The sequence below is a fragment of the Ascaphus truei genome, chromosome 6 (genome assembly GCF_040206685.1).
Source record: "Ascaphus truei isolate aAscTru1 chromosome 6, aAscTru1.hap1, whole genome shotgun sequence".
NCBI classification, from domain to species: Eukaryota; Metazoa; Chordata; class Amphibia; order Anura; family Ascaphidae; genus Ascaphus; species Ascaphus truei.
This window is the reverse complement of record NC_134488.1, coordinates 39330270-39349920: the sequence shown is the minus strand read 5'-3', so window position 1 is coordinate 39349920 and position 19651 is coordinate 39330270. Positions and strand designations below refer to the sequence as shown.

Sequence of the window (19651 nt, the reverse complement as noted above, 5' to 3'; positions counted from 1 at the left end):
ACAGCAAACACATGATGGTCAAAGATGGCACCTTACTAGATATGCATCCGTGACAACGCGTTACGCAGCTCTATATGATTGTGTACATACACACGTCAGTCACTTATATGTTAGAAGTAAAACTGTTCATCAGTATGTAATGTTTCTTTAAATTTGTAGCAGGCATAACTATGTATAAGAAGTGAACGTTGCCTGTATACTGAAAGATGTGCGCGCACATCTTTGTGTGCGCACGCACTTCACGCTTGGCTCCACTAACTGTTAGCGCATGCGCAAAACAAAGCGTACGTTGTGCGTTCAATACATGTTGAAAATACCAGTAAACATAACATCTTTATTTCAAATACAATGAAGACGAAACTACATTCGTTCTAAACGAGTACATCTGTATTCTTTTTAAACAGACGTGTTTGAACAGAAAGCACGGCCGATAACACAATGCGCAAATGCAATACGTGTGACGTCATGTTAAGCCAGCGTGAAACGCACGCTAACACTCCTCCCACTCAATTAACATTCGGCTAACGCCCAGGGTACGCCTACAAACACTGAGCCGCACGCATCACACACTGCAGTTACCGTTACTATAACAAAACATGACAGCCAATAGGCTTTGAGGCGCGCACGTCGCTTGGGGGCGGGACTTACATCACTAATCCTTTTTAAGGACGCCTTGGCCCATGACAAGGGTCCCACGTCATACGTGGTGGACCCGGTTTTCAATGTTGTAGATGTTGCATGATAACAAAACAGGTATGTGTTAGAGTAATGGTAAAATGTTGCTAATATGTTTAAAGGGATAGGAAAGTACGTATATTTATTCCGTCAGCAATGTGTACTACTCTTTCAGGTCCTACTATATTGTATTAGGAAACAATTTGTTTGTGATCGCTACATGTTATGCAGTCTGCAATGTTACGCTGTATCCACGCATTGAAAGTGAAAATGGTGGTTACAAAAAAAAAAAAAATTTAAACGCAGAGTCAACGCATAACGATTGTTATATTTACCATTCTTCTAGAATTAACTCTTCGCCTGGCTGCAACTGGTCGCTCCAGAAATGCAAGCCATTTTCATCCACGCTTAACCCAACCGCTGAATCCAGTATGGCACATATCTCCTCCAGGATGCGCTCATAGGAATCGCCACTGCTTTCTTCAAATAATTGGTCGGGAGGTAGGTTCATTTCTTCCGGTTCCCATTCCAATGCATTTTCAGCTGAAAGGCTTGGTACATAATCATAGTACTTTTGTTCTTGTACAATGTGGGTTTCAGGAATGGAGGCTGCAGATATTGCAGCACGTATCGATTCAAACGGATCAGTAGTAGCGGATACATTGCTATTGCCATTAGGAATAAATATGCCTTTCACGACAATATAAGTGCCGTCTTTCAGGAGAAATTGTTTTTCCGGGGCAATCTTCCAGAAACCATAGGTGTGTTGTAGCTTATCCTGGTCACGTTCAAAAAAGTCATTACTTGATAAAGTGAATCTTATTGAGGAATTAAAATTCCGTGCATGCTTACGGTCTTGGTAATAAGGATATTTTGCTCGAATGAAATCATCGATTTGGCGTGTGCTTGCTTTCTGTCCGCGACTGTTCAAGATGGCTTCACAGATCATGTACTTATACCCTAAAAGGGGATTAATATTGTTAACGAATTCATCAGCCATGTCTGAGTAGCACAAAAGCTGTGTGCAGGTCTGTGTTATTTGCTCATCAAAATGAATGTGCTGAATGGCTAACAAACTCCTGTTTTTCCTTGTCAAGGTCAACAAAAGTAACTACTTTGACTCCTTATTTCAAACGCCAATTGGATTTGTTTGTCTAATTGGGTTAACAGTTGTGGTTCGTGATATGGGACTGTGGGAGAAACATTTCTCCTTCTTTTATCTCGTTTGTGAAAAACATCCCTAGACTGTGAATGCGTTCACATAGTGTTTTTTTGAAAACTAACAAAGACCAGTGTGTGAAAATATTTCTTAGCCAGGCATATCAGTAAAAACACACCTGCAAAAAGAAATGTTTTTTCCCCGCTTACATTTCTGTGTGTATGTGAAAGTCTGGTTAACTCCCTGTCTGCATGAGTTTAAATACGTGTGTATATATATATATATATATATATATATATATATATATATATATAAATATATCTCTTATAAAAATATATATATATTTATATATAATATTTTTTTTTTTTTTATATTGCAGGAGTACACACAACATTGATGGCATTAAGTATACCTTGTATGAAACCTATTTAAATGGTGAGAAACATGATTGAATGAAGTAATAAACATTTGTTTAAGCACAATACTGTTAGAGTCTCATACTTAGGATATTTCTCAAACATTAGGCCTGTATTATTAAAATAGTGTGCTTTCACAAGGAAGCATGAAGTGTATTAGTTTGTGTATACCAGTTTATATAGTACTATATATATATATATATATATATATATATATATATATATATATATATATATATATATATATATATATATACACACACACATATATACATATATATACACACATATATACATATATATACACACATATATACATATATATATATATATACACATATATACATATATATATACACATATATACATATATATATATATACACACTCACACACTCACACTCACACTCACACTCACTCAGTGTGTGTGTGTGTGTGTATATATATTATTATACATTCTGAGATGTTATAGAAACGAACACACAACTGATTAAAGGACAAAATTACAATGGCCAAGCAAGGCAAAGGTAAGTAATAATTTACACATAATCCTGCTGTACACGTACAAGAAAGATGTTTGCACTTACTTAGGTGTTTTAATAATTGCATGTGACTAATATGCATATGCAATTCTTACATCAATTAACACACCCAAATGCAATGTTTTGCTGCAAAGTCAATGGCAGCTTCTCTAAACTTAGCAACTGGCTCCTGGTGGACCATTACTGAACAGACGATTACAACATAAATATTTATAACACAATTAATTATGAGTGTTAACATTTCCAAAACTTCACGTGTACAAGAACATAGTTGAAAGTTTGGAAACAACACAGTCTTCAGCATACATACAATAGTAATTAGATAATCTGAAGTCAACAAAACAAGGCCAAACACATATTTTCTGAATTATAACATTTATTTTTTTTGTTCCTTTTGCGAGCGAGTAACAGGCCTGCTTGTTGTCTCTTGAATTTTCCTTTTTCTTTTGCCACCAACTTTAGGCACAACAGAGCCACTTTGAGTGGCCTCTGGCACTTCACGGGCAGGGCTTGTGGCCAGTGACTGTTCACCTACGGGGCTTGTGGCCAGTGACTCACCTACAGGGCTTGTGGCCAGTGACTCACCTACAGGGCTTTTGGGCAGTGATTCACCTACAGGGCTTTTGGGCAGCGATTAACCTACAGGGCTTTTGGGCAGCGATTCACCTACAGGGCTTTTGGGCAGCGACTCACCTACAGGGCTTTTGGGCAGCGATTCACCTACAGGGCTTTTGGGCAGCGACTCACCTACAGGGCTTTTGGGTAGTGACTGTTCACGGACAGGGCTTGTGCCCAGTGACACATGTGAGCAAGTTGGTAGACACTGCACAAGTGATGGTTGGTCTGTTTCATGTGTGTCTTGTTTTGTTTTTGTCGCCTCCTTTGTAGGTGTCTGCTGCTGAATTTGTACAGATGGCAGCGGTAGGATGTCATCAGGAACCTGCACAGCAATGTCTGCTACTTGACCGGTAACATTTGGGCCTGGTGAATGAATATCAGATGAATGTGGTGAAAACTGACCTGCATGAACAGATCCTGGCTGGGAGGTGTTGAATTGTGGTACATTAGTCATTCTCCAGTAATTAGCTTGTGTTTGCTGAACAACTAATGCTTCGAATGAGGTGTTGATTTTTTGCAACTGTTTAGGCACTTCAATGAAGACTCTGTGGAGATGTGCCAATTGTGATACTGTTTCTTCCTGCAGTCCAATCATCCTTTCCAGCACTGTCATCATGTCTGAATGGCGACGATTTTCTGCGTCCACTATTTTTCCCTCTGAAGCTACAATTGCATCGTATGTGGAAGTTGATGGACGATTTGGCGGTACAACAGTTTCTATTGGCACCTCTTCATGGTCACATGATTGTATTTCAGTCTCTTCTGTGGCGTCATCCTCATCATACTCATCATCCTCATCACCATGATGTTCTAAAAAGAAATGTACACATTATTAAATGGCATGTTAATGTATGCTGTGTTACTATGTAATTGTACTGTGTCCTAAGTAACACCTAACATGTTAGCATACGTTTTATAACCTCATTAAAAACTACCTTGACTTACGAATAATGTTTGGACTCAGTATGAAATATGAATGAATGAAAAGTTGCTCTAAACTCAGAAGTCCTACATGATAATTAACATCACTAACACAATACATGTTGCCTTACACTTAATTTTCACTGACACTAAGTAATCCTATTTAAAGAAGATGTGCAAAACAAATAATGCACATGACAACATAACATATAGAAGAGCACATATTATATGGCCAGCAAATGATACACTCACCTTCTAGTAGTGTTGAGCTGGCTGACCCAGGTGAAGACACTTGTTCCATCTCAGGTGACACATGTCCTCCAGGGGCAACTATATATAACAATAACATAAGTTTTACATTTACATGTGTAAATATTGAACAAACACTTATTGTATGTTCTGTATTTATGATTAACTAACAACATCAGTTCCTTAACCGAAAATGTGTGTGAAAGTGAACATAAATAGTTGTAATAACACTGTACATGCCTGTGTACTTAGAATTTTTGAGTTCCCTAACATACAACATACTATGTTTCTGCAGTAAAGCGTGAGGATAAATAGATTAAATGAGTACATAAAAATCATATGTTGTGTAGTGATATCAGTATCATAATGTACATAACTATCATGAGATGACCATTCACAATGGTTATCATGAAGGTGGTCATATTGCAAAAAGTGTTGTTTTTGGTAGAGGATATGTGTGGTACATTAATCGAAGATGTGGCACACCTGAATGTGGCTGTGACTCAACAAGACAACACATGCAGTGTGTGATAATGTGTCTTTCATAGTAGTTCAACTATAGATATGAGTGAACTAATGTGTGACGTACGCTTTGATAAGTAATGAGTTGTTGGGGCATTTAGTAGCTAGAGTTAAGCTTTCAAATGAGTGTGATTAACTTCAGTTGTGCTATTCAGGTTGTAAGAAAGGTATTCCCTTCCCCAAAAAGCCTAATCAGCCACACCTTTCAATGACTTGAAACAGGTGCAAATGGTGTGAACTAAGTTGACCGTGAAATGAGGCTGTAATTAGTGTGTGTGCTGAACCCCACCCCCTCTGTTGAAGTGTATGCTGTGATGAGATATTAATTGCAGCTGCTTTAACACAATGGTAGATGAGCTAAGTAGTCATCTGCAGTGTTTAAGTTATGAAAACAATGACATAACATATGATACGTGTGCCTCATTATGCTGTCTGTATATGACATAAAGCAAAAATGGACCTTTTCATAAGCAACTATAGATGTGTTAGTGCCAGTGATGTTTGTAGGCCGTTACATGCAATTTCTTTGATGCAGGCTTAAAATAGGCAGTAATGTCATGTTTGTCGGAGTAAAATCAATAAAATACACAATAATATGATACATATTTCTGTTCTGTACCTGTAGCTACTAATAATTTCTCATGAACATGTGTTACACATGTGTACTACCCTGTTGTTCCCCATCTTCGCCCACCATCAATTGCTTCCACTGCAGCTATGCATTTTGGGAATTCACATGTAAATGAGCACGCAATGGCACGTGCTATATTAGTTACTGCTTTTAGTAGGACTACTACATATATGTCTATTTTGAGATATATATATACAGAATCAGACATATACATATATAGATGCAGGTATGCTTATATTGTGAAGACAGTATAAAAAGCAGTGTAAATATGCAAAATAACTGTAAGCAACGACACGCCTAGTACAGTAATATTTATCACCTGCTGGAAATTGTGACGGATAAATTCCAATGTCACGGTCACCAGCCAAGCCTTCCACGACGACGGTAAGTAATTTTGGCCGAAGCAGCTCCTCCAATGGAGTCAATATGAGACGTTGTGGTGTGGGCCCACCTCCAGTGCCAGTAGCATGCACGCGTTGGTCTTGTATTTTCTTTTTCAATTTGGACCTAATATCATCAAATCTTTTCCGACAATGATACTTGTCCCTGACACTATTCCCACAGGCATTGACACCAATGACTATTGTGTCCCACATTTCTTTTTTGCTTGCTGCACTTGTCCGCCCTTGAAAAACATATAAAAGATATGAGGTAAATGAATAATAATATAAGCACCAGTTTCCTACACTGCTAGCTGTTCCAAGAGATAGCAAACATGCTGTTTTATGTGTAATATGTGCAGCACATGAGCATTCACTACTAAACCTATACATGTAAGCAAGGTTGCATTCATATTGTATGCAGTTCTGGCAAATTGACCGCCTGTGTTTATTTGTCCTTGTAAGGCATGATAAAAAGCTGTGTTTCCACACTAATGAACATAGAAAGATATTGTGTACCCATATTTGCATATGAACAAAACTCAGATGACCTAGGATCACATGTATTTGAATAATAAATGTAAAGTTACACTTACCTACTAAATGTCCATAGAGACTGTCATAGTGCTCCAGAATGCCAGTGACAAGAGCCCTATTTTCCTGGTCATTGAAGCGAGGATTACGTGGCTTCTCCACACGTTTTTTCCGAGCAGGTTTAGGGTCAGAGCTTGGCTGGTGCTGACTGGACTCTCCTTCTTCCAATGGAAGAGCCTCCAAAAGCTGGCCACCAGCAAGCACGCCACCACCAGACACCCCATCAGCAACTGCGCCACCAGCAGCACTCCCAGCACCAGCACTCCCACTCCTAGCACCAGCACTCACACTCCTAGCACCAGCACTCACACTCCTAGCACCAGCACTCACACTCCTAGCACCAGCACTCCCACTCCCAGCAACAGCACTCCCACTCCCAGCAACAGCACTCCCACTCCCAGCAACAGCACTCCCACTCCCAGCAACAGCACTCCCACTCCCAGCAACAGCACTCCCACTCCCAGCAACAGCACTCCCACTCCCAGCAACACCACTCGGTGCACCAGCAACATCACTCCCCTGAACAGTACGTTCACTCCGACGCGTACTCCCACGAGTAGCACTCCCACTCCCACCAGCATCACTCTTCCCACGCTTTGCGGGCATACTTCCAGCACTCACAAAAAACAGACAAGAAATGTACAGGCAATCACACGACCCACTTCCACATATAAAACAAGACAAAGATGTAAACAAAACAACAAAGGACAAAGCTCACCCAATACACAACAAGTCTCTCAGTCAATATGCAAATCTTCAATCGTCCAGCTCTGTGCGTCTCTCTCTCTCTCTCACTCCCAACAACACAGAGAATGATTAGCAGTACACGTTGCCTTTAAATATGGCGCGCAATCAAAAACATGCTTGTTTCGCCTGATTCAGCAAGATTTGTGATTGTGCAACCTAACAGCACCCCGCCACGCACGCCGATACACCTGTGTGTGATCGGCTCATCATCGTGAGAGTGGGCGGATTTGTTTTCTGGTTGATTTTGAATGTATTCGGCACTTACTGCATACGGAGAGGGAAAAACGCCAATAACATGACTAATCGATAAGCTTGCCGATTTCACATAATCGTCGCTTACTGCATGAGGCCCACAGTGCTTCCACTGCAGCCAGGGATTCTGGGAAATACATGCAAATGAGCTCACAGTGTCAGCTTTTACTTCATGTCCACTTTAAATATTTATACTAGCTGGGACAATAGGTCTCCAGCACCCACTGGAGAAGAAAAATATCTCTAATACCCAGATGAGAAGAAGATACTGGATACAGCTGATAGTGTGGCTATAAATATTGAAGCTGTTCAACGAAATCTACCAAGGCCAGTTTTCATCAAGCCTCGTTACTTTGAGGATAGCGAATCAATCCTGAAGTTGGCAGAGATGAATAAGGGCTGGTGGGGTAGTTTCCCAATATGAGTTTATCAACACAGCAAGCCCACAAAGCAGTTTATGTGTTACAACAGTTTTTAGGTACAAACACAATTTAAAATGACATAATGTTCCAGCCTACATGGCTAGTTATTCATAATTGAATGTTTTTATTTGATGGGGTTGGAGGTGTAAATTATGGGAAATCAAGAGGGGTTGCATATCATGATATAGACATGTTGGCCATTTGTAAGGTGCAGTGAGGAAAATAGGAGGTGTAGAATAATGACAGAGCTACAGAACCAACACACACACCATCCTAGCCCCTGTCACTAGTTTTAAATATCTGTGCATATGGTTTGACTCCCATTCAACATGTGGGTTGCACATTGATACTCTGATATTTAAAACCTATGCCAAACTAGGTGTACTATATAGGAACAAATCCTCCTTAAGCCCGCTGGTCAGAAAGCGTATTGCACAGCAGATGCTAATGCCAATTATAGACTATGGGGACATAGTATATGGTACAGCACCCCAAACTCACCTTAGCAAACAAGACTCCTTCTACAACTCAATATGCCACTTTTTCCTACAATTTTATTACAACACACATCGCTGCGAAATGCTCAAAGAACTAGATTGGTCATCACTTGAGTCTTTGCAAAAAGTTCAACTTTCCTGTCTTGCCGTCAAATATTTTCTGGGCAAGCTACCTGCCTATCTGAACAAGCTCCTCACCCCTACCACATGCAGCACTTATCATCTGAGATCTGACTCCAAAAACTATTCATGGTCCCAAGGTTGAAGAAAGAATCCAGCTACTCCTCCTCTTTCCTTACCTTACATAGTCTCTGACAAAGCTCCGTCGCGCGAAACTCGTCAGAGTTCCTCGTTTTTACCACCATCCATGATGTTACCTATTTCAATAAATTGCTTTTAACCTTACTCTGTGTGCTTATCCCTACAATCATTTACAGTGCACCACTTTTTTCTCCTATTTTGGAACCTCGTCTGGATATCTCAGAGTATATAATATGTTGTCTGAACTTTGGTATATAAACATTAGAGATGGGAAAATACAGCCAAACCAGTTTCCCGGATTTTTGTTGATGTTACACCCAAAATCCGTTTTGCGGTGTAAAATCCACAAACGGACTTGGGCATTTTCAATCGGCACGGATTCATCAAAATCCGCCATTGGATACAACCCATGGCTGGATTTGTAGAATCCAATCCGCAAATGCAGCAATTCGTTGGTGTACTCTGAAGAATGGATTGCTGAATCCGCGGATTGGATTCTACAAATCCATCCACGAGTTGCGGAATCCACAGAGTGTTTCGGTAATAATAATATAAAATCTGCAAAACAAGAATCGCCCTTTTTGACATTGATCCGCTGAAACCAAAGGAACCAGCCGATCAAAAAAAAAAAATGCTCTTCTCTAATAAAAAAATTGTGTTGTCTGACTATGCACCTGATATGTTGGTTAAGTAGGTAGATGTGACAGGGCTGCTTGTACTATTGTGGAAGTTAAATGCATGTTTGCTTTTTGGCATCAAGGGCACCACCTTTCTTTCTTTCTGTTTTGCTTTTTGCTGGGCCCAGCGATCTTTTTTTGTTTCCTTTATCTGAAACTTTACTAACCTTTAATGTGGTGTCCTGAGGTCAGTCAGTATAATGCAGGTATAGTTAATGTTAAACACAGTTTGATGTTACACAGCCATGGGCAGTCTCTGTTAAAAAGGAAAAGGGTGTTTCCTTCCTGCATACCATCCAGGGTGGATTATACCATGGTATGGGGGGGGGGGAATTAAAGTAAGTGAAACTGAATGTCATTTATTTTGCAGAGTAAAAACATGCATGGGATGTTTGTGAAAGGTACTGTTGTTTTTTTGGGGGCTTGCTATAGAAAATTGTAAGCTGTGTGAAGTGTATTATGTTTGCTATTTGTGTAAGTTTTGGAGACAACTCCCTGTGTGGTTTACTTTATTTGGTTTTGTCCTAATTAACCAGTAATAAAATGGAGGGGTTTCTTTCCCTGGGGTCTATTTCTGCACTCCTTGTTGCTGCTATGTGATATGAGGTTGTCTCTTTCTGCACGCCTTGTTGCTGCTATGTGATATGAGGTTGTTCCCTTCTGCACTCCTTGTTGCTGCTATGTGATATGAAGTTGTCTCTTTCTGCACTCCTTGTTGCTGCTATGTGATATGAGGTTGTCTCTTTCTGCACTCCTTGTTGCTGCTATGTGATATGAGGTTGTCTCTTTCTGCACTCCTTATTGCTGCTATGTGATATGAGGGTGTCTGTGGAAATCCAGTGAAAGGATGCAAACTTTCTAAATGCAGATATTGCTGGCTACCCTGTGGCTGGAGACATCACGCTGGGGGAACTGGTTGTTGTACACCTGAATGTGAAATACCTAATAAAAAGAAGGTTCAGAGAACAGCAAAAGCCTCTTTCATTCTTCCCAGGGTCTGATGCTGCTGCTTCTTTAAATAAAAAGGCTGGGACTCCACCTTTCATATTAGACCAGGCCAGAAGTTAGCAAGGGTAACCTTATACTAGATCCATATTTTTGCGGCAGCCAGAATATAAACACAACATCTTTGAAAATAAAATCAAAAGGACAATTCTAATGGAGATTTAGATTGTGCTACTATTTGGAACACATTTAATGCATTTGATCACATGACAGGCTTTTCTGATAGAAACATTTTATAATAGGCCTAAAGAACACCTGCTCTTGCCGGAATCTCAGAGATCTCAGTTAAAGGCATTATTTGTTGTTCCAGTTCAACTTGCTAAGGAGAAACAGGCAAATGCAAGATTGATACTCCAGTCAGATTTAGCAAGCGTTGCTTGGGATCTGAAGGCAATCAGTAAAGGATTTGACATTTTTATCAGGCACTCTATATAACTCAGAGTGTGGATATAGACAGTTTTGAGCCATGTACTGCATAGATAATGCACCTTGTTTAACTCCGGATGTAATTGTAATGTTTGATGACCCTTTTACTGGGCAACCAATAGAGGTAGCAATTTGAGCCAGGAAGATTTCTCTTTCAGGCTCTTTCTATAGAAGTGGACTCACTTTATTTCCAACAAATGGAAGTCATTGATAGAAAATGTCTATGGAAGAGACTATGCCCAGCATTTAAATTATCCAAATTAAATTTGTATACTACTAAGACAAAAACTAAGGCTGAATTGGGGAATAATTGCAGCAGAATTGCAGTACTTAGGGCACAGTTGCTGGTCAATAGTTGAAGGTGTTGAATGTAAACATCTTATGCATAACCTGCAGAAATCCACAATGGGTGACTGTGTTTTTCAAAGGTTTTCAGTCCATTATACGGTATAAAAATTAATTTTGACCTTTAGTAAGACTACATGCATCTGCAAAGGGAAACCCTCCCAGGAGAAAGCTATGGAAAGAAGCATGGGACTCTGGGTGGGGTAGGGTGCAAGGAATTGTATGCAAACCAATATTCCAATGAACAGTCAATTTCTGGAATCAAAACTAACACATTATAATGAGTTTACCTTAAAACAGGGCTGCTTATCGAAATCTCATAAGTTCAGGACTGTTTTATAACTTGGTTTAAGTCACCATTTTTATTTTTGTGTTTTTCTATTTACTTCCCTTGATATTATAGGCCCGTAATTAATGGCAGCTGGAACCATTAATACGTTCACTGCCTAATTAATTGGTACATTTAATGCTGTGTATGCCCTCCCTTTAAGAACACTCTTTGCAAGGAGCAGTGACTAAAATTACATCAGGATTAATTGACTGAAATAAAGCATGTAATAGCATCAAGAGTCTCCATTTTGTGCTTCTCACTCTGGGAGTTGCCGAGTTGTTATTCAAAAGTTATACACACAAACAATTAGTGTTTATTAGTAACCAATGCATAACAAGTAGCTGATTAACAAGTAGCCCGGGGGAGCTAAGTATGGATCAAAGTACATTTTTAATAAGTTGTTAGACCATTCAATACTGACCCATGTAGCATGTCATTCAGTTAGTTCTACATACCCATCTAAAGTGTTCCCATTTACAAGATGGCTGCTCTTAAGAGAAAATACAAGATGGCAAACAGCAAACATATTTGTGGCGATGTATTAAAATAATTAATGCATTTTTTTTAAATTTGAAAATATGTTTCATTTCCTCCTGTCAAAGATCAAAAAATGTTGGAATTGTGACATTACTCTTTTATTCATGAATTCTATCCTTACAAACAATTATACCACATTGACAACATATTTTTGTACTTAGTCTCAAATTTGTCATGTTGCATTACTGTATATTCTGATTTGCTAACTCATACATATAATGGCCCATATTTACTAAGACATGCCACTCTATAAAACACCTTTCAATACAGCTTAGTAAATACGTCCCTATATGGACAATTCATGATGAATGGGATGTAAGCTGTCATTCAGCCCAGAAGGTATCTTTAGGAGTAGCACTCCTTATTAAATATGGCCTAACAGGTCTATGTCAATTGGCCCGACAAAATCAAATGAATTGCATTCCACTTGTTGTCACAGAGCTGCAGTGCATGGAGTTTATTGCTGAACTATTTCCAATCCTACTTCTTTGGGAAATGTAGCAACCCATCCACAAATTCATGGCTGCAGCATAAATAACAGCGAGAAACCAGAAACATTAAGGCTATCGGGGGTACAAAAAAAAAAGGGTCAGAAACCTACCACCTCACATGGTACAACAAAGATACTGTAATAAATTCATGACTATGTCTACTACTCTTCAACAGGTCTTCAAACCTGCTTCCTTTATCCTGTTGCCACATGCCATGCCATGGTTCAAATGCAGACAAGGACTCTGTGTAATGAGGACATGTAAATGAGCACACGGGGTGTATTGTGTGATTGTATTTTTACTTATATGGTACCAGCCACGTACACAGTGCTTTATAGAGATACTATTCATGCCACATTACAATGAGGAATAATACAACTTTAGCAAAATGCATAGTGCATAATGTACTGTATAAAAGCAATCATTGGCGGATATGAATCCCTTCCCAAAAGAACTTATCTAATAGTGGGTTCCATGTTAGCTTCTTATCCATGTTACATGGATGTTTTCAGAGAGCTTTCTCCTGCTGCATTATGCAGCAACGCTTGGGTTAAGGACAACCAGAATCAGAAAACCCACTTACTCTATGTTTTATGACAAGGTGTAAAACTAGGAGTATCTAGAACATGATGAGGACACGGAGTCAGGTCGGTAACATGTCACATGCACTTCTGTGGCCTGATGGAGAGAACTTGTCTTAAATAAGTGTAGCTATTCTAAATGAACACAAAGAGCTCTACCTAGTTAAAGGTACAATTCTTAATACTGTCAGGAATCCGCTCCGCGGTTTACTGGTTGCCTTACCTTGCAGACCGGTGCAGTTCTGGAACAGCTCTCCTGATGTTTGCTGCAGCCTGGATTCACTCACCAAAGCTATACACACTCCCTCTGGTATCTACTGCAGCTGTGCAGCCTATCACTGCAACCTAGACTTGCATTCACTCATTGGAGCAGTACCTTCACACCCCCGCTGGGGATTGGCCCGCTGGCCTTTAAGTAGTGCTTTCCCATAATGCTCCCTGCCGAGCATAGTCCTTACCGGATGTCACCACCTGTTCTGCCACAAGCTCCCGCTTGTTCTCCTGTGCTGAAGCGGAGGTTCCGCCCTGCGTCCTTCAGCTTCCTTCAAGCTCCCGCTTGTTCTTCTGTGCTGAAGCAGAGGTTTCGTCCCTGCGTCCTTCAGCCTCCTGGATTCCTGCACTGAAGCGGAGGTTTCGCCCCTGCGTCCTTCAGTCTCCTGGATTCCTGCACTGAAGCGGAGGTTTCCCTGTGTATCTACAGCTTCCTGGTTCCTGGGGCCTGCTCTTTCCCTAATCTAGAGAGGCCGTGTCCTGGTTCCTGCGCTGCTACAGAGGATTCCCTAGCCCGCTCAGGACTCTTGCGCCGTCGCACTGGTTTAACCATGCAGCTAGGCGGTGTGCTACTCTGGTCTGCCTACCACCTCCTGAGACCAGTACCATGGGTCATGGTCGCCGCACGCGCAGAGTCATACCCCGCGCTCATAAGCTGAAACGGGGCCCTCCTGACTACCTGTTGCCGAACTCCTGCTTGAACAACGTTTACCCTGATGTCTCCTGTCCTGACCTTGGCTTGCCCAACGACGATGCTGTCTTCTCCTCTCCTGATCTCGCTACGTACGACTATGAACTGCGCAATCCGGATCAGCCTGCGAGGTTTAAGGTCGGTGCTTTTACAACCCTACCTCAGCCACGCGGTCCGACCCGAGTTTGTGGCGAGCACAACCGTGACAGTATGCTCGGCCTGATTTCTCTGTCCAGGCTAATCCTTCAGGGTTCAGCATATCTGTAGTCACTCCCTTAGTACTGTCTGAGGTCACCATGCATATATTACAAGTCTTGGGGTTTAAATCTGAGCTATTTAGCTGTCCTGCCTTTGCTGAAACCCAGTTCCTCAGTACTGTGTCTAAATATGCCCCAGCAAACATGGGGTTACTCTGGGAAGAAATTAAAGCTCCTGTCTTAAAGGGTATTTTTCTCACATGCCCAGCAAATCTAGAACCTCAGTAATTGTTTCTAAGTCACTTATCAATACATCTGATTTTTTCTCTAATCAAACCCAGACACCCTCACTATCGGTTAGGAGTCCTGGGATCAGAGATTTTGCACTAGAAAACACACGTATTCCTGTTTTTGTCAGGTTAGGAACCCCTGGGGTTAGGGCCATTGCAGTTTCGGAAAAGACTCCTTGTACTCCTAAGGTGCCTGTCATTAAGAGTTTTCATAGTTCATACTTGCTGCTTGTTGATTCTCAGGTCTCTGTCACTGAGGTACAGACTTCAGCTTCTGATGTTAGCTTCCCTCCCGCCACTACCCTGGCTCTGCCTTTTTCTCAAGCTCCTGATATGAAAATTCCAAGGTCTTTCCTGATTCACTGACAAAACTATCTTCCAATGAAGATTTCCCGGTATTGGAGAGCTCTACTGTTGTTTGCTTCTCTGCTCCTGCTAAACCATGGTTTTGTCCCTCGGAATTTTCGGTTGCCCCTGTTATTTCCTCTCAGTTGGAAATACTCTGTACGTATTCCAAGATTTCGGTCCCTATGCCTGGTTTACTGCTTGCCTTGTCACCTTCCATACCAATACCGGGAGAAGCTTCCAACCAACCTATACCCTTACTAACCATTACCTGGGAGCCTTCTAGAGGAAAAATTTCTCGCAAATTCCAACATGCAGTGGTCAGCCAAGACTTTTTCGGTTACAAAGTTACCGTGGTGTATTCGATCAACTATCAGGGCCGCTGATCCTAGATTCCGATTCCTTTATTAAAGACTGGGCTTTCAGTGGGGGTTCTTCTGCCGTTTCTGCTCTGGAACTCTCTGGTTCTTCACAGCCCTGGATTGCCAAGACATTTTGCAAGGCGAGCCATGTACCAAGGATGTTTCTTCCATCTATCTCATATCCTAGAACTGTACTCACCAAAGAACTGCTCGTTTACGGATGTCCTTTCCACCTAAGGAATTTTAGGAACAACTCAATGTCCCCAAGACCCATGGATGGCCCTGTCTGGCTGCAGTTCTCACCGGGGGGTGGGGATACACTAAGGACTAACCACGAGTCTCTGGACCACGACTCTAACCCCAATCCTAGACGGTTCAGCAACAATTCCCGGTCCTCCAACTCTATGAGTGCTCATGTTCGCCCGGAGGTCTCACGTGAAGGGGGGGATACTGTAAGGAATCCGCTCCGCGGTTTACTGGTTGCCTTACCTTGCAGACCGGTGCAGTACTGGAACAGCTCTCCTGATGTTTGCTGCAGCCTGGATTCACTCACCAAAGCTATACACATTCCCTCTGGTATCTACTGCAGCTGTGCAGCCTATCACTGCAACCTAGACTTGCATTCACTCATTGGAGCAGTACCTTCACACCCCCGCTGGGGATTGGCCCGCTGGCCTTTAAGTACTGCTTTCCCATAATGCTCCCTGCCGAGCATAGTCCTTACCGGATGTCACCACCTGTTCTGCCACAAGCTCCCGCTTGTTCTCCTGTGCTGAAGCGGAGGTTCCGCCCTGCGTCCTTCAGCTTCCTTCAAGCTCCAGCTTGTTCTTCTGTGCTGAAGCAGAGGTTTCGTCCCTGCGTCCTTCAGCCTCCTGGATTCCTGCACTGAAGCGGAGGTTTCGCCCCTGCATCCTTCAGTCTCCTGGATTCCTGCACTGAAGCGGAGGTTTCCCTGTGTATCTACAGCTTCCTGGTTCCTGGGGCCTGCTCTTTCCCTAATCTAGAGAGGCCGTGTCCTGGTTCCTGCGCTGCTACAGAGGATTCCCTAGCCCGCTCAGGACTCTTGCGCCGTCGCACTGGTTTAACCGTGCAGTTAGGCGGTGTGCTACTCTGGTCTGCCTACCACCTCCTGAGACCAGTACCATGGGTCATGGTCGCCGCACGCGCAGAGTCATACCCCGCGCTCATAAGCTGAAACGGGGCCCTCCTGACTACCTGTTGCCGAACTCCTGCTTGAACAACGTTTACCCTGATGTCTCCTGTCCTGACCTTGGCTTGCCCAACGACGATGCTGTCTTCTCCTCTCCTGATCTTGCTACGTACGACTATGAACTGCGCAATCCGGATCAGCATGCGAGGTTTAAGGTCGGTGCTTTTACAACCCTACCTCAGCCACGCGGTCCGACCCGAGTTTGTGGCGAGCACAACCGTGACAAATACCCACCATATAACACTTTATAGTAATTAGGTTGGGATTCGGTAATGACTCCGTCAGTGAAGGCACTGACTCTGATTAATTGTGATTCTGACCATTGCAAAGTACTTTGAATCCCATTGGGAGAAAGGAACTATATGAAATAAAGTTGTTGTGTGTGTAACACAAAGTGTGGATTTTCTTTTTGCATCTAAAACTCCTGGATGTTTCCTAACAGGTATGTTATTATCCTGTCTTGCAACTGTCATTCTTGAATCATCTGCCTTTTACAAAATAAAATATGGTCCCCGGGGATTTGATACCTTAATCTAGTGAAGAATGTATCCGGATACTGCCCATTTTTCTTAGTTTTCACATCTTCTCAGATGTAGCCCCAGATAAGCGCTGTCTTTAAATCTTACCAAACATTAATCTCTCAAAATGCTAACGACTCCTGTAAGAACACGGACTATGGTGATAAAAGTTTTCTGTGTGCTCGATACAAAAGGCTCCGGCTTGTTTTAGAACAACATGAGTGGGGTCGGAGACAAAGCATAAACTGAGGAATATATCAAGGAGCAGAGTGGTACTGTGTCTAATTTTTGTTTTAAAACACCTCCTCGACAATTATGTTTATAATATAGTTTGCGGTCACATCTGCACCATAATAATATAAACGTTTTTATAAATAAATAAATAATGTTAATAACTGGAGTCTGTCACAATGCTGATATAATATATGAATAATGTTATCATTGACATCTTCATTGCTCACATTTGGTTGGAAATGAACACAACATACAAATGTACATGTGTAGCTCTTTAAATAATGAATGCATAAAGACCTTGCTGTGTGTTGAGTCCATTGTATATTTTCACATATCTAAATTCTAGTACTGTTATTAATAATTTAAAAATACAATAGCCACCCACAAAGGAAATAGAAATACACTATTGTATGTACACGTAGTACTTACTGGACACTTAAATATGTCTAAACATATGAGAGGAATTTTTTTCATAACACAAGAATGTCATAATCTGACAATTTATAATACATATAATGTATCTCTCTATATGATACATGTATGTAACTCATTTATTATCTGACTCTCTTTTCGGTGGTTAAGCCTTCAGTGTCATGTCGGAGGCTGTGTCTTGTACCTCCCCTGGTGTGAGGCCATCTGCCGTTTCTTAATGACACAGATCTGGCGACGGGGGCGAAACTGGCAAAATCCGTTTCCCTGGAATTTCCCTAGCTTTCCCTTCAAAATCCGTTCCGTAGCGTATAGTCCGTTGGCGGTTTGCTCCAGTGTGGATTAATAGAAAACCGACATTGGATACAATCCGCTGGTGGATATTACCAATCCAATCCATGAATTCCATAATCCGCTTGTGCGATTGGATTCTTAAAATCCCACCGCGGATTGCGGAATCCGCGGATTGGATTGTCAATGATAAAAAGATAAAAATCCGGATATTGCAAAGATTGATCCGTGGAAATCCGCTGGTGTAGGACCTGCTGTAGTTTCTTCTGTTGGAGTGGTTTGTTAGGATGCCGCATACTGTAAGTGCTTGATTGTGGTTTGATGACTTCTATGGCATGCTGAATCAGAGAACATGTCTTCATTAATAAGTGTTTATTTTTCTCATCATTAATTTGTGGTACAAAATTTGGGCGGAATGGAATCACCTGCTGTCTTGAGAAAAGTGGTTTGGTGGTGTTCTGGCTCTATGATCTGGCTCAGGCCTTCTTCTTTGGGCTGGATGACAGCTTCTACCTGGACCTACCTCAAGCCTTCTTGAGTCTGGGTGGAATCTGGTCATTTGTGTCCCCTAGTCTGCTCTTCAATGGCTACTTCTGACCCAGTCAATGTGACCATTTGTGAATCCTCAGAGGCCACAGGCTCCAATGTTAAGGTGACAGTTTCTTCAGCAGACGACTATCTTTGTTGTTCTTCTGACATCTCTTCTTCATCAGAAATCACTGTTTGTGGAGGCTGGGGTACTTGAATCTGGGTAGGGCATATACGGTATGTATATATATATATATATATATATATATATATATATATATATATATATAGTCAGATAAGGCAGTTGGCACTCCAATAGGTGCTGGTAAGCCACAGGTGCACGTCCCATATAGAGAATGTAGTTATACGTTACCGTTCCAAGGATTGGTAAACAAGAGACAGCACTCAATGTTGAAAATCAAAGTGTATTAGTAATAGCAAAAATACATCCAGAAACCCAACGTTTTGGTCCTACAGAATGGGACCTTCCTCAGGGGGATACAAAGGACTTGCCACAGCCACTCACAACTGCCACTCCCCCGCTGACAACTCGTCACCACTAATCAGCCGCAGGGGGTAGCTCTTCGCCTGTTGTCTCGACATCAAGGTAACCTCCTAACCTTACCCCAAAAGTCCCTAATGTTTAGTTGCCTTTAACCCCTTACCATTAAACCTTAACTCCTAATGCTAACACTAATTTTCAAACCTAAAAACCTTAAACATATCCTAAAACCCTTAACCCTAACCCCTTATCCTAAAAAGATAAACCTTAACCCCTTACAATAAAACCCATAATCAGAGCCCTTACCCAAAAATCCCTAAACATAACTCCTTACCCTAACCCGGTTAACCCTTACCCTAAAACTCTGAGAGACAGGTGGCGGCGAGTTGGCTGTGGAGAGACATTTTTTCATAGTTTGTGCACAAAATAAACCTTATATTTGATGATTTTTGGGAGGTTAATTTGAAAGCTCACAAAATATTATTGTATTTACAGACGTTGAAATA

The 19651-nt window shown here is 41.5% G+C and overlaps 1 protein-coding gene across 1 annotated transcript; it reads right to left on the bottom strand.

Moving 5' to 3' along the window:
• Window positions 1-3188: 3188 nt before the first annotated feature.
• On the bottom strand, window positions 3189-4649 carry LOC142496436 (uncharacterized). Its single transcript, XM_075603132.1, has 2 exons — window positions 4583-4649; window positions 3189-4219 (listed from the first exon to the last, which is right to left on the bottom strand). Exons 1-2 carry the CDS (start codon window positions 4629-4631, stop codon window positions 3426-3428), a joined length of 843 nt encoding a protein of 280 aa, XP_075459247.1. The 5' UTR covers window positions 4632-4649; the 3' UTR covers window positions 3189-3425.
• Between the last annotated feature and the right edge of the window lie 15002 nt (window positions 4650-19651).

Bases quoted from the DNA above. Each gene is read 5' to 3' on its own strand.
- LOC142496436 (XM_075603132.1), bottom strand. From the start codon at position 4,631: ATGGAACAAGTGTCTTCACCTGGGTCAGCCAGCTCAACACTACTAGAA. The intron at 4,220-4,582 runs GTGAGTGTATCA...ATTTCTTTTTAG, and splicing joins CAGCTCAACACTACTAGAAG to AACATCATGGTGATGAGGAT.